We start from the raw sequence: 14,658 nt of genomic DNA on the forward strand, positions 1-14,658 counted from the left end.
TAATAATAATAATAATAATAATAATCGTTATGCGGATTTGAATTGTTGTTGTTGTTGTTTGTTTTTATTTTTCCACGCAAAAAAATAATAATAATTTTCAAATTTAATTATTTTTATCGTGTAAATAGCAAAACGTTTTCTTTTTTGTGTCGGGGTTTTAATTTTTTTTAAAAAGTTCAAAATTCCGACAATAATTTTAACGAAAAACTTTAAAAAAAAAAAAAAGGAAAAATTAATGTCGTCGCGTGTACGACGAAAATGTTCAGAAACAAAAAAAAAAAAATTCGAGTTTTTTAATAATTATGTAATTGACTTTATTATTATTATTATCATCATCTCTACCCTCGCGCACACAACCTCGCAAGGGGGTGAAATAAAGAGGGGGTGAGAATTCGGGGAGCAATGGTGGCAGGAAAGGGAGAACGGGGGGGTTTAATTTAATCAATTTTTTAAAAAAAATTTCGCGTGTTTGTGCGTTCGTGCGTGAATTCGAATTCGACCGATTTCCTCACCCCTCTCCACCGGCCCCCTTCTTCTTTTCCTCCTCCACCCTCTCCTCCGCCCACTTGTACGTATTTTATAACGATATATATGCCTTTAACAAAGTTGCGACACGCGACAACTTGATAACCCTATTTTGTTATACAATCTTTTACCTCCCAACCCTTACCCCTGCCCCCTCTTCCCTCCTCCCCCGCCTTTCCCCCCAGGGTTATAAACTTTCACATGGTCAAACCTATTTCCTGTGTTTTGTGAAAAAGGTTTTTTTTCCCTTTTTTTTTTTTTTACGAAAAGGTCAATTTAAACTTCAACCGTGTGACTGACTCCTGCCACACGGATTTCGACCTTTTTCCTTTCTCATAATAATATTGATTATGTGTCAACAATCGCCAAAGAATCGGTAGACGGGGTTTCTCTCTCTTTCTCTCTGTCTTTCTTTCTGTATTCATTATTATTATTATTATTTATAACGGTCGTATTATTTTTTTTTTTTTTTAATTATTAAATTTCATTTTTAATTTTTTAAACAAAAAGAAAATTCCAAAGAGTTTTTTTTATTAAAAAAAATTATTAAGTGGAGAGAAAGAGAGAGAGCGAGAGAGAGAGAGAGGGAGAGAGAAAAAGGATAAAAGATTTCTAATTCCACTTTTATATTTTATCAAAGCTTGTAACGCGTATAAAAAAAAAAAAAATTTAAAAAAATTTTTCCCGCCAATATAATAATAAATTGTTTTAAACGTGACGAAACAGTTTGATGATTGATTGTCATTTTCTAATTACACGAAAAAAAAAATTATTATTATTATTTTAAAAAATTCTTTGTGACGCACACACAGACACTGGAAAAAAATCGATAATTTCTTAATTAAACGATAATAAACAAACAAACAAACAAACGAAAGGCAAAAACAAACAAACAAACAAACAAATTTTTTTTTTCGGTTTTGATATAAAAGGATTTACGTCAGCCACGTGGTTAACAAAAAAAAAAATTTTTTAATTTTCCGGAGAAAATTAAAAAAAAAAAAAAAACTCGTGACACATACAATATTTTTTTTAGCGTGACAAAAAATTATTTAAGGTTTATTTACCTGTCAGGTACTTTTTTTTTTTTTTTTAATTAAAAAAATTAAAAAAATATCATAACAAACGAATTAATATCAAAAAAGAAAAAGCCCCGTCGGCTCTATCGCCCGTTCCTGCCGCCACCCCCATTTCCCACTCCCACCTACCCTCCTTTCTCTCTCCCGCCTCCCCTCCGCCTCGGCCTCATTACCTCCCCATCTTTTAAAACCTCATTTTCCAATTTACAAAAAAAAAAAAAAAAAAAAAAAACAGAAAAAGAGAAAAATTAAATTTGAAAAATTATCCTCGAGGTGAAAACAAAAATGAATAAAAGAGAGAGAGAGAGAGAAAAAAGTGCGTGTAAATAGAACGTAAGTGGAAAAAATAAATAAATAAATAAATTTTAAAGTGGAAGAAGACAGTAAAAGATTAAAAATAAAATCAAAAATTTCATGACGTTTGTTAAATTTTTTGTTTTTTTTTAACTCGGGGTGGGGTACGGGAAATTACCCGGAGGTGTCTGTTTAAGTACCCACACAAATTCATCATCAAACAAACGAACAAACAAACAAACAAACTCACTAACACGCACACGTGCGACAGTTATTTTTTTTCGGTCAAAAAAAAAAATACAAAACGATAATTTCGTTTTTTTTTTTTTATCATTATCATTATTATTTTTTCTTTTACCACTTTTCTTTTTTCCGAACCAACTCCCGACTCCCCGCTTTCCGCTTCCCGCTTCCCACTCCTCCTCTTACTCCTTCCGTTCAAAATTTTTTTTCTTTTTATTTCACCCACTTTTTTTTTTTTTTATCAAAGGTTTTCAAGAAAGAAAAGAAAGAAAAGAAAATGAAGTCGAAAGTCAAAGTGAAAAATAAAAGGTTTCAAAAACTAGTTTTATTTACGTCAATGGCAGAAACTGAAAAGGCAACCGCTGGAAAAAAAACTGGAGAAAAAAAACTGGAAAATAAAAAAAAAAAATATCAAACAAACATTTTTTTTTTTTAAAAATATATTCAAAATATATATAAAAAAAAAAAACTTTTGTATTTTCAATTGCTTTTGAAATCAAAAACCGCCGCCCCCACTCTCTCCTCCCCAACCCCTCTTTCCCTCCCTCCTCCCCATCAAAAAAAAGAGGGAGAAGGAAAAAGAGTGAGCGGGAGAGTAACAAAAAAATAAAAAAAGTAAATAAATAAAAACGCGTAAAAATATACATATATATATATATTCATTCGGTTGTCTGATTCCACTTTATTTTATCAAAACATTATCATCATCATTATTATTATTATTATTGTACGATCGTTATTTATATATAAATATTTTTTTTTTTTATTTGTAACGGATAAATCAATAATGTAAATCAAATCGGGAATATAATAATAAATTTTAACGTGTCACCAACATTTGTTTATATATATTTTCGTTTTTTTTTTTTTTTTATTTACACGTTGTTTAAACCTTATACATACGTGTAACTTTTATTACGATTCACGACTTATTGTAAAAATGTTACACGGCTTTTAAAAACAAAAAAAAAAACGTGGGAATAGAAAAATAAAATAAAATAAAATAAAAAAACGGTTTTACGTTCATCGTTTTGCGGTTTTGTTTTATTATTCGAAACGATAACGGGTTGAAAAAAAAAAAATTTTTAGCGTAGCAGGTGGTTACGACGCGTGGTAAAAAGACGTGGCAGGTAAAAAAAAAAAAAATTTATGCGATGATGATGATGATAATGATAATAATAATAATAATTATTATTATTAATAAAGTTACGTATAAATAAATTTTCGTTTTTTTTTGAGGAAAAAATCTCTTGAAAAACGTCGAGAAAATTTTTTTTTTTCTTCACTCGTGACACAATCGAAAAACACGCACGTTACTTCCTCACACAAACAAACAAGGAAACAAGGAAACAAGGAAACAAACAAAAGGATTAAACGATTTTTACGCGCGCGTGTGTGTGTGTGTGTTCGTTCGGTCGTTTTCTTAAAAATTCCAGTCGATTTTTTTTTTTTTTTATCAATCCGTTAACACAAAAATCTGGAGAAAAAAAAAGAAAAGTTTTATAAAAAGAGAGAGAGAGAAAGAGAAAGAGAGAGATGGAAAATTAAAACGAATTCAAATGAAATAACTTTTTTCTTTTTCCAGAAAAAACTTTTTTTTCGCGAACGTTTTTTTTTTCCTTTCTCTTTAGTTTTTCTCCAGTTTTTTTTTTCTATAATGATTCGTCGTCTTTTTAAGTAGCTTAAAAAAAAAGGACTCGAATCCTTTTTCTAATTCGTTTGTTGTTCTCTTAACGTCAAAAACAAAAAAAAAAAAATTTAATTAAGAGATTAAACAAACAAACAAACAAACAAACATAAAATTCACGTTTCATCTCATCCGATAAACAACAAATTATATATATATTTTCTTAATAAAAATTCAATTAATATTTTCTTCTCCATATTATTTAATCCAATGTAAAATTGGCAACGTTGTAAAACAAACATCGAATATTTTTCCCATCATCCTTTTATCACTTCCTGTCTCGTTTAAAAAAAAATTTTTTTTTCCATCCCCCGAGTTTCGTTAAAAATGTTTTTCTTTTTTTTTTGGCATAAAAATTCCAATTGTTTTTTTCTCCAGTTTTCTCCAGACACTCACATACGCACACGCACACGACGTCGATTAAACTTAAAAACCGCAATAAACGTTTAATTGACTCCAAAACGTTTTCACTGTAAGTGACAGTCAAACGCGTCAACTAATGAAAACAAACAAACAAACGTTTAAAAAAAAATTTCTTTGTCAAAACTTATTTTCATCTCTCTCTCTCTCACACATCTCCCTCATCTCCCCCTCTCTCTCACTCTCTCTCTCTTTTAGTTAACAAAGTTTTTTACATTTTTCTATTATAAACAAAATACACGTCACACGTTTTTCTTCTTCTTACTTTTCTCCAAAAATTTCTCGCATTTATTAAATAATCAAAAAAATAATAATAATAACGAAACGGCGTTCGGATAAATGCGTTCGCTAGCAAAACAAAAGTATTTAGCAAATTTGGCAACGTTTAATAACTACATAAAATCATTATTATTATTTATTTATTTATTTATTTTTTAAATTTATTTAACGTTTACGTTACGATACGTTACGTACGTTTGTTTGTTTGTTTGCTTATAATTTTATTAATTAATAAAATTTTATGTTTATTTATTTATTTTTTAACAAATAAATAAATGAGTTAATTAATTAATTAATTATTATTATTATTATTTAAATAACAAATCAAAATAAAATAATAAAAAATATGATTTAATCCCGTCGGACCGGATGTGAGTAAAAAAAAAAAAAAGGAAGTTTCCATCGCCGTTTACACATCACTTACGATTGAATATCATCAATTTCGAATAATTAACGCGACTGTTGACACGTTTTAGAAAAACCGGAAACGGTTAGAAAGATAATAATAATAATAATATTTATTTAAATAAATTGTTTTTTTTTTGTGTGTCATTTCGCGATACGATTTCATTTTTTTATGCAATTTTTTTTTTTTAAAGGGAGAAAGAAAAAGAAAAAGTAAAATGTCGTCGTCGTGGAATAAGAAAAAGTTAAGACGAAGGGAAAAGAAGAAGAAGAAGAAAAAAATAGCAATTTCCGTTTTCTCGGCTTTTAAACTTTAATTATGAGATTAATCAAAGCGATTTCTTCAACTTTCAAATGAGTTGGGTCGATTTTTTCAAAAAAAAAAAAAAAAACTGGAAAAATACTGCCTGGAAAATTTTTTTTCTCTCTATCTTCTCGTCTCTTCTCTCCTTCCCCCCCCCTCTCTCTCTCTCTCTCTCATTCTTCTTTAAAAAATTTTTTTTCTTTCCTTTAAAACCGGATTATTAAAAATTCGAATTTTTTTTCTTTTTTCCCCCCAAAACCGGATATTAATATCATGGATTTTTTTTTCTTCTCCAAAAATAATAATAATGATAATAGTACTTACCTTTTGCCAAGACGATTAAAATGACTCCCAACCACCTCCTCATATTAGAATGAACTCCCAACAAGACGAACGATCGGGGGGATTTTATAAAAAAAAAAAAAAATTATTAAGTCATAAACCACAAGGCTCCCGAATAAACCACATGGTTCCAAATATTTTCATTTTCCTTATTATTAATATTATTATTATTATTACTTTTTCTCCAGAAGTTTTCTATTTTTTTTTTACATCATTCGTAATTTAAATCCGCGTACATGATTATTAAAAAAAAAAAAAAAAAAACACGCGGGAAAAATAATCGAACGTAGGTAGGAAAAAAAAAAATTTTCTTTTTTGGGGGGAGGAGGGAACCGAGGGAGGGAAAGGACGTGAGAGAGAAAAAGGTAAGGGGTTGGAAATTTTCCGGTCCGAAAATTAAAAAATCAAAAAACGTAAAATATTAATAGTAATAATAATAATAACAGTAACAAAAACAACCGAGTTAAAACAAAATATAAAATAATAATTTTTTTTTTTTTTTCAAAATTTCCTTTTTTCGAAATTTTTTTTTTCTAGAAAAATCCGAAAAACACAAAAAAGAGATAGAAAACAATTCAAAAAAAAAAAAAAAAATTTCACATAATTTTCAACACACACAAAAAAAAAAGAAGAAAATTTTCGATGTTTTCGCGACGATTTCGTGCCAGCAACTGGTTGAATATACGAAACTGGAAAACCGATTTAATAAAAATTTTTTCCTGTTTGCGCCGCGCATGCGCATATAAACATTTGAAGAAAAAAATTTCCCGCCAACGCCACCTAGTTTTCCATACGCTACTAATTTATTTCCCTCTCTTTTTTTTTCTTTTCTTCTTTCCATTATCTCATTTTCTACATTTAATGCATTTCTCTCTCTTTCTCTCTCGTATCTTTTTCTCATTTTTTTTTCCTTTTTTCCTTTTTTTTTAATTAACTCGTTTCTAACTGACAGATTTAAACTGGTATACTCTCTCTCTCTCTCTCACTTCAACTTGATAACGAGAACCAATCATAAATCAATCTTCTTTTTTTTTTTTTTTTTTTTGATATCATCCTGGATTTTCCGAAGAAAAAAAAAAACGAAACTTAAAAAAAAAGGACAAGCTTTGTAACCTTTTGATAGTGATGAATTGTACAAATTTATTATAGTTTTCAATCACGTGACATTTTAACATTCTTCCTTTTTTTTATTAACATGTTTCCATCTTGTATTTTATTCTCACGTGATTAAATAAAATCAGGTTCGAAGAATAAAAAAAAAAATGGAAAATTTTTCTCCAGTGTGTCAATTACAAGTGAAAAAAGAAAAACGGCGAAACGGAAAAAAAAGATATTATTAAAATTTAATAATTTAAATGTTGGCGGCAAGTTTTCGCGATCGCTTCCTATTGGTTCCCTTCCGCTCCTACTCCCTAAATTTCCACCAATCGGAAAATTTAAAAAAAAAATAAAAACCAATCGAATTTTAATTTTCATTCTCGTTATTTTTTAAATATTTCCTTGTAAAAAAAAAAAATTACATTCGAACGGGGGGCGGGAAGTGGAGGAAAGCGGGAGAAAAGCAAAAGGGAATTGAGGAGAAGCGAGGAGGAAAAAGCGGGAAGGGGGGGAGGGTGATATTTTTAATTATAAAAAATAAATAATTATTATTTTCCGTTAAAACCACGAACAGAAATAATAATTAATGATTTTGGCGCCAAAAATTTTTAAACTCAACGAATTATTTTTCAAAAAAAAAGTTTTTTATTGTTTTCCAAAATTACTGTTGTGTTCTCTGCTGTTGCGTGATTTTTTTTTTATTATTATTTATTTTTTTTTTAAACAAAAAAAATAAAATAGAACGTAAAAAAAACGTTTTGGGTTACTGTCCAAAAAAAAAAAAAAATTAAACGTAAAACAGATAGAGTGTAAAATCTTTTTTTTGTTTTACGATTTTACGACTCGTCGGTCGACACGTTAATAAAACAAAAATAATTCTAGAATTTTCCATAAGTGATTTTTTTTTTATTTATTTTAAAACACACCGGAAAATAGATGAAGAAGTAAGTATCCGAAACCAAAAAAAAAAAAAAAACATTAAATATTTCTTGTTATTTCCTATATTGGGTTTGTTGTTGTTGTTGTTTACGTTTTTTTTTTTTGGGGGATGGAGGGGAGGGAGAGGGGGAAAAGAGGGGGAAACATTTTCCAGATTTAATGCATCCGTCAAAACGAAAACGAAAAAAAAAACTAAAAATAAAAAAACCGTAAAAAAATGTACAAGAGAAAATGAAAATTGTTACGACGACAGAAAAGGAATATAATCCAAAAAAAACACGGAGATTTCAAAATTGTTTTCTTTTTTATTTTTATTTTTTTTTTCGGGTAAGTAGAAAGAGAGAGAGAGAGAGGGAGAGAGAGGGAGAAAAGAAAGGAAGGAAGGAAGGAAGAAAAGTAAACTTTTCCATATTTTTGTAATCTGTCATAAATCCATCGGACGAGATTTCGAAAAAAAAAAAAGAAAGTAAGAGAAATATGGTGGTACAGAATGAGATGCTGGATAAAAAAAAAAGAAAATTTAATACCTGAAATTTTACTTCCTTTTTCTTTTTTCCCCCTCTTTCATTTCCGTTTCCTTTTTTTCTTCTTCCGTTTTCGCGTTCGTTCACATAAAACAGTATAAAAATAAAGAAAAAAGATTTTCTCATCAAAACGTTTCTCCCTGATTGTCATTCCAGGAATGCCAATAAAAAAAAAAAAAAACTTTTTCTTTTTTATTTTTCTTCTTCCACGTTTTTTTTTTTTTTTTTTTTTTTTGTCTTTTTCATCCGTAATCCTTTTTACCTAGGAGAAAAACTCCAAAAAAAAAACTGATTGTGACAAACTTTACAATGAAGTTTCAATAATTTTTATTCCAGTTTTCTTTTTTTTTTACCATCGTAATTTTCCAGAGGTCTAAAAGAAGTCGAAGAATTAACAAAAAAAAAAAACGTTTTCCAGTCAAAAAACCAAAAAAGAAAAAAATTCCAGACTTTTTTTTCTTTTACAAAAAAAAACTCTTATTAAACTTTAAAAGAAAATCGTGATCAAAATAAAATTTTGGAAAAGTTTTTTTTTCCTTTTTTTTTTTTAAATCTTTTGTTAATTGGATAATTTTAACATTGAAATCTTTTTCCTCATTCCAGTCAAAAAATTTTCCATTTTTCTTTTCCAACAATAATAACATAACGCATCATCATTTTTAGTTTTCAAACGTTTCTTCTCCAGGCAAACGATCCCAACCCTCCATCATATTGGAAAATGATTTTTCGTAATTTTTCACATTCGATCGAATATTTTTTTTTTTAAATGACGTCACCAAATTACGTTACCGATAATTTTTTCTTCTTTCACACGTTTCTGAAAACTACCTGGAATAAAAAGGATTGAATGAATGAATGAATGAATGGAACAAAAGAGAAAAAAAAATTTTTTTACATTCAATTACGTAAACAACACGTATGTGTTTGTGTATATATATATATATCTCATATATTTTTTTTCTTTTTGTTTTTTTCTCGTTTTTTTTTAATACAAATATTATTATTATTATTACTATTATTATTATTATTGTAATAAGATTTTTACACAATTAAATAAATTTTTTTCATTTTTTAATTATTTTTTTTTAATTTTTTGTTTTTTTTTGTTTTTTTTTTTTTTTTTATTCTTAATAATTCACAACAAACAATAAAATATTTCAAAAGGGAAACAATATTTATTTATTTATTATTATTATTATTATCATTTATTATTATCATTATCATTATCATCATCATTCTTCTTCTTTTATTTTTTTTTTTAATTTTCACTTTCACGCATTTTTTTTTACGCATTCTCGCACGCGCTCTCACTCATTGGTCACACGATATCACTTATTTCGTCATTATTATTATTATTATTAATTGTCACTTTCGAGTTATGAAATCGTACAAATATTATCATCATCATTAATGAATACGTAAAAATGTAAAAGGTCACGCGAAAGTGCAAAAAAAAAAAATTTCCCGGAGAGAAAAAAAAAAGAAAAAAAATTTCCCGGAGAGAAAAACAAAAAAAAAATCACGTGAAAAATTATCATTATTATTATTATTGTTGTTGCTATTATTATTATCATTATTATTATTATTATTAACGCGCGTGTACGTATTATTATTCACACGCAATTAATATCAATTATTTAATTATTTATTTAAGGCAAAAAGAAATTTTTAGTTAAACGACGGAAAAAACAAAACGACGACTTTTTTCAAAAAGTTCCCTCCCCACTCTCCCCTTCCCTCTCTTTTCTATCCATTCATCATTCATTCTCCTCCCCCGACGTCTCCCTTAAAAAAAAAAAAAAAGTCACACAGTTCGTGTCTGTGTGTTTATAAATTCAAATGTTATCGTTATTATAATGATAATAAATCAAAATCAAATTTAAATCCTAACGGATATGATTATTATCACTTAACAACCATCAATATTATTATTATTATTATCAGCATAGAGCAAAAACAAACAACAGCAACAACAACAACAATAACAAGAATAATTAATTAATTAATTAAAAAAAAAAGGCTTCGACGTCTACGGCAAACAGCAACAAACGAAATTTAACCAAAAATTTGAGGCACTTTATAAAAATTCTCCATTTTCAATTTCCACCCGCTTCTTTGGGAGGGGGGGAGAGGGTGAAAGGGAAGGAGAGACAGAGAATCTAGGAGGAGGGGGGATAATGAGATTCGTGTAACATTTTTTTTCTCTCTCTCTCTCTCTCACTCTTACCATTCATTCATAACTCGAACGATTTGATAACATTGAACATTTGAAAAGTTGTTTTGTTTGGGGTCATGACCCCCAACATTCATTCAATTACATAATAATAATAATAATTATTTTATTATAAGAGAAAAGAATCTCTTTTTGTTCGAATCAATACTAAAAAAAAAAAAAAAATCGATCGGTAATACAAACCAAATCAACCTTACTTAAATTTTCTTCCCGACGTCATCATCATCATCATCATCATCATCATCATTATTATTATATTATATAAAAATAATATAATATAAATAATAAAAAAACGTAAAGTGACATCTATTGTTTGAAAAATTGTACTAAAACAACTCTTTTTTTTAAAATAAAATTTACAATGGATGTCACTTTCTATCTTAGCAAAAATTTCTTTTTTTTTTTTTTTTTTTTTTTTTTTTTTTATTAAACGTGACACGCAATCAATATGGTCGTTCTTAAATATTTATAAATTAATAAAAAAAAAATTAATTAAATTATTAATCGTTCTCGTAAACTTATTACTATTATTAATATTATTATTAATTAAAATGTAAAAGAGTCACGTTATTTAAAACGCACAAAATAATTATCAAACACTTGCACGGTTTATTATTTAAAAAAAAAAAAAAATATTGATCGCTTATTATTATTATTATTATTGTCATCATCATCGTGTAAAAATCAACGACGTCATCGATTTATAATTTAAAAAAAAAAAATTCTTTAAAATTTTTTTTATACCGACGAAAGCAAATTTTACTTTTAAAAAAAAAAAATAACAAAAAATTCGCAGGTTGCGTGACCGAATTTCAAGGTCACCAACAAAAAAATCGATCGATCGATTGTTTGTTTGACAATCGATTTGTCACCGTTAAAAAAAAAGTTAACAATAATAAAAATTAGTACAAATAAGAATACTAAAAAAAATCGAAAAAAAACAATAACAATAATGATAATAATAATAATAACTATATCGATTTGTTCGATCTATCGATCCATCGATCGATCGCATTTTTTATAATTTCATTCGTCCGCCATTTTATTTTATTTTTTCGCATCCGTCCTGTCACAAATCAACGAATTTTTTTTTCTCGCGGATTATTTAAAAAAAAAAAATTAATAATAATAATAATAAATTAATTAATGTAAAAAATCGATTCGTTATTGAGAAATAAAATAAATCGAAATCGTTAATCGATTTATCGATACGAATCGATCGATTTCAATTAGCTACCTAATTAAACTGCCACAATTTTCGAAAATAATTTTTCTATGGTCGATGGAATATACTGAGAACGATGACAATCTGTCTTTTTCTTCTTTTTCAGTCTGGGAGGGGAGATAGAGAGGGGGAAGGATGATTTTGGGCGGGGATAAAGGGAGTGAAGAAGAAGGGGAGGGGAGGGGTTAACGAACGTTTAAAACTTTTGAAATGGGAGGAGGAGAGAAACCGGATTTGAAATGAGTTTCAAGCCCCCCTTACCCTCCATTTCCTCCTCTTACCTTTCCTTTCCTCTTTTCCGATCGAATCCGAATTTTCCTGAATAATAATAATAATAATAAATATTAAAATTTTTTATTCTGACGTTTCGACCATTTTCCCTCCTCCCTCCACCCCACCTCACCCTTTTTCCTTTGTGTATTAACATTATTATTATTGTTTTTGTTCCTCTCCCCCTCTTAATTCCCCTAATCCCCCCGATTCCCCATTCATATAAAATAAAAAATGAAATGACTAAAATCCAATTTTCCTTTAATCTTTTCTTTCTTTTCCTACGTCTTTTCATTCATCTGCTTCCACTTTTCTAAAAACCCGATCCTTTTTTTTGTACTCTTTCACTATTGAAACTTTGTACTACCTTTTTTTACCCTCACTCATCTCTCCCCCTTCTCTCCTTTTCCTTTTTCTCACGTTGCGAAAAATAAAAAAAAAATTCCCGACAACAACAACAACCGCAACGATTACATTAATAATAATAATAATCGTTATGATGATGTCGATGATGATGATGATAATGATAATGATGATGATGATGATAATAATAATAATAATGATAACAACAAACTTACTCTTTTTTTACGTTGATTCGTTTTTTTTTTTTTTAAGAGCGCGTGAGACAGACACAAACAAACACATCCGCACACGCACGCACTCACTCACTCACTCACACACACTCATTCGCACATCAAAGGCCACGTCGAATTTTCAAAATAAAATTTCTTTTTAATAATAATAATAATAATAATAACGATAATGATAATCATAATAATAATAATTTCAAATATATATATAATTATAAATACGAAAAATAGAAAAGAGAAGATTTAAATCGGATTCAAAACATTTTTTTTTTTTCCTCTGTTAATTCGACCGACATTATTATCATTATCATTATCATTATTATTATTATGTATACTTTTATATTAGATATTTATATATATGTATATAAGAGTGCGTTTATAACCGACCAGCGGTTATTACAACAACACGCACTTTTCTATCATTATTATTATTATTATTATTATTATTATTACAATTCATATATATACTCTTTTCTTAAAAGTAATAATAATGATAATGATGATAATAATAATAATAATAATAATAAATTCGAATGGTAATAATAATTAGGTAACGATTTGTAAATTACATTACATATACGATGATTTGACCGAATTTTCAATAAAAAAATCTGACGCTTTTTTTTTTCATCTCATTCACGTGGCCGCAGACAACATTAAGTCAATGATTGATTGACTGACTGCTTGATTGATTTATCGAATTATTCATCATCCGAACGTAAAAATTAAAATAAAGTACCACGAAAAATTTAATCTAATTCCCTGTTTTTGAACGTCATTCGTTGACGTTATGACCCGTCGAACAAGTTTTTTTCCCAACAACTTTCCTCCGATTTCTTTCTTTACCGTAACGATTTCTTTTCGGTTGACTATGATGGTGGTGGTGGTGCTGATGGTGTTGATGGTGGTGATGACTGTGGTGTTGGTGGTAATTGTGGTGGTGTTGAGAATTTTGTTGATGTTCGTCGTCGCTTCGATCGGACGCGTTCGCATCCGATTCTAATTTTCTTTTCTTGGATCTCGTCATGGGACCCATGGAAGGCACGCTGTCTCCTATCTTGGTAGTATCACATTTAATTGTCATAATCACAGGCATCTCATCCGTTTTATTATTATTATTATTATTATTACTATTAACATTATTATTATTATTAATTCTTTGGTCACAATGATTAGACTCAATTTTTCTCTTTTCACTTGTTTCAATAAAGTCTCCTCCTCTGAGTTTTTTATCACGTTTCGATTTCGACGAAACCGCCGCGACGGACGCGGTGGCAGCGGCGGACCCCGTGGCGGCGGCAGAAAGTTTTTGCGTCGGATTCGAATTTAAATTTTTTTTATGAAACCCGTACGAATCCCCGGATTCGTGACATAATTTTCTCTTTCGCGATTCTTTCAACAACGGAAGACTCAACTGAATCGGAGTTTCGCAACCGCCACCGCCGCCGCCATCGTTGTTATTATACGATATTTTCCCGGCGAAATTTCCACCGGATTCGAATACGTGTGCAATCGATGAGTCTTCGCTCGACGACGACGACGACAAACTCGACAGGTATTCTTCGACACGTTTCGCGTTAAAATTAAAAACGTTTGTTGTATTGTTTGAATGAGCACGATTCGAACTCCCGACCGAACACACCGAACCCGATTGACTCACTTTCGTTGGCATTTTTATGGAAGAGGTACCCGATGAACTCGAAGTCGAAAAACTCGACGACGACGAACAACTTCGTACGTCCGTTGATTTTTTCATTCGTCGCCTCTGAGCCAATTTCGCATTGACGACATCCTACGGGAAAACCATAATTATTATCATCATCATCATCATTTGAAAACCTTACGAACAAAATTTTCACGTTCTTGCAGGTACCTGGAGTCGAAATCCCTCCTTGTGTGCTTGATGGAATGCTTTGAAAGTCTTTTTTACGCCGATTTCCGCCGATCTCGCTGACGAACCTGTTGTAAGAACGTCTGGAGTCATTAACGGCGTCGTCGGATACACCGAAGTGTTGCTACCCTGAAGCCATTCGTTTTCTAAAAGATCTTTCATTTGAAGTCTTTGCTTTGGATCGACAGTCAACAATCCTTCACGTTTAAAAACAAACAAACAAACAAACGCATAAAACTTATGAATTTATTTTGTCCTTATTTTTTTTTTTAATATAAATTATTAAAATTATGAAAAGTTTTCGTTATAA

General features: G+C 29.2%; 1 protein-coding gene across 1 annotated transcript in view; it reads right to left on the reverse strand.

The window, feature by feature from the left end:
• Positions 1 to 13,232: 13,232 nt before the first annotated feature.
• Phum_PHUM508900 (Ribosomal protein S6 kinase alpha-5, putative) overlaps positions 13,233 to 14,658 on the reverse strand; it is a gene marked incomplete at both ends in the record, with an annotated part of 52,265 nt that continues 50,839 nt past the window's right edge. The window contains 2 exons of the mRNA XM_002430979.1: positions 13,233 to 14,249; positions 14,331 to 14,545. Coding sequence (XP_002431024.1) covers positions 13,233 to 14,249; positions 14,331 to 14,545 — 1,232 coding nt within the window. The remainder of the gene's footprint in view (positions 14,250 to 14,330; positions 14,546 to 14,658) is intronic.

The sequence above is a fragment of the Pediculus humanus genome, genomic scaffold, assembly GCF_000006295.1.
Source record: "Pediculus humanus corporis 1103172108279 genomic scaffold, whole genome shotgun sequence".
Taxonomy (NCBI): domain Eukaryota; kingdom Metazoa; phylum Arthropoda; class Insecta; order Psocodea; family Pediculidae; genus Pediculus; species Pediculus humanus.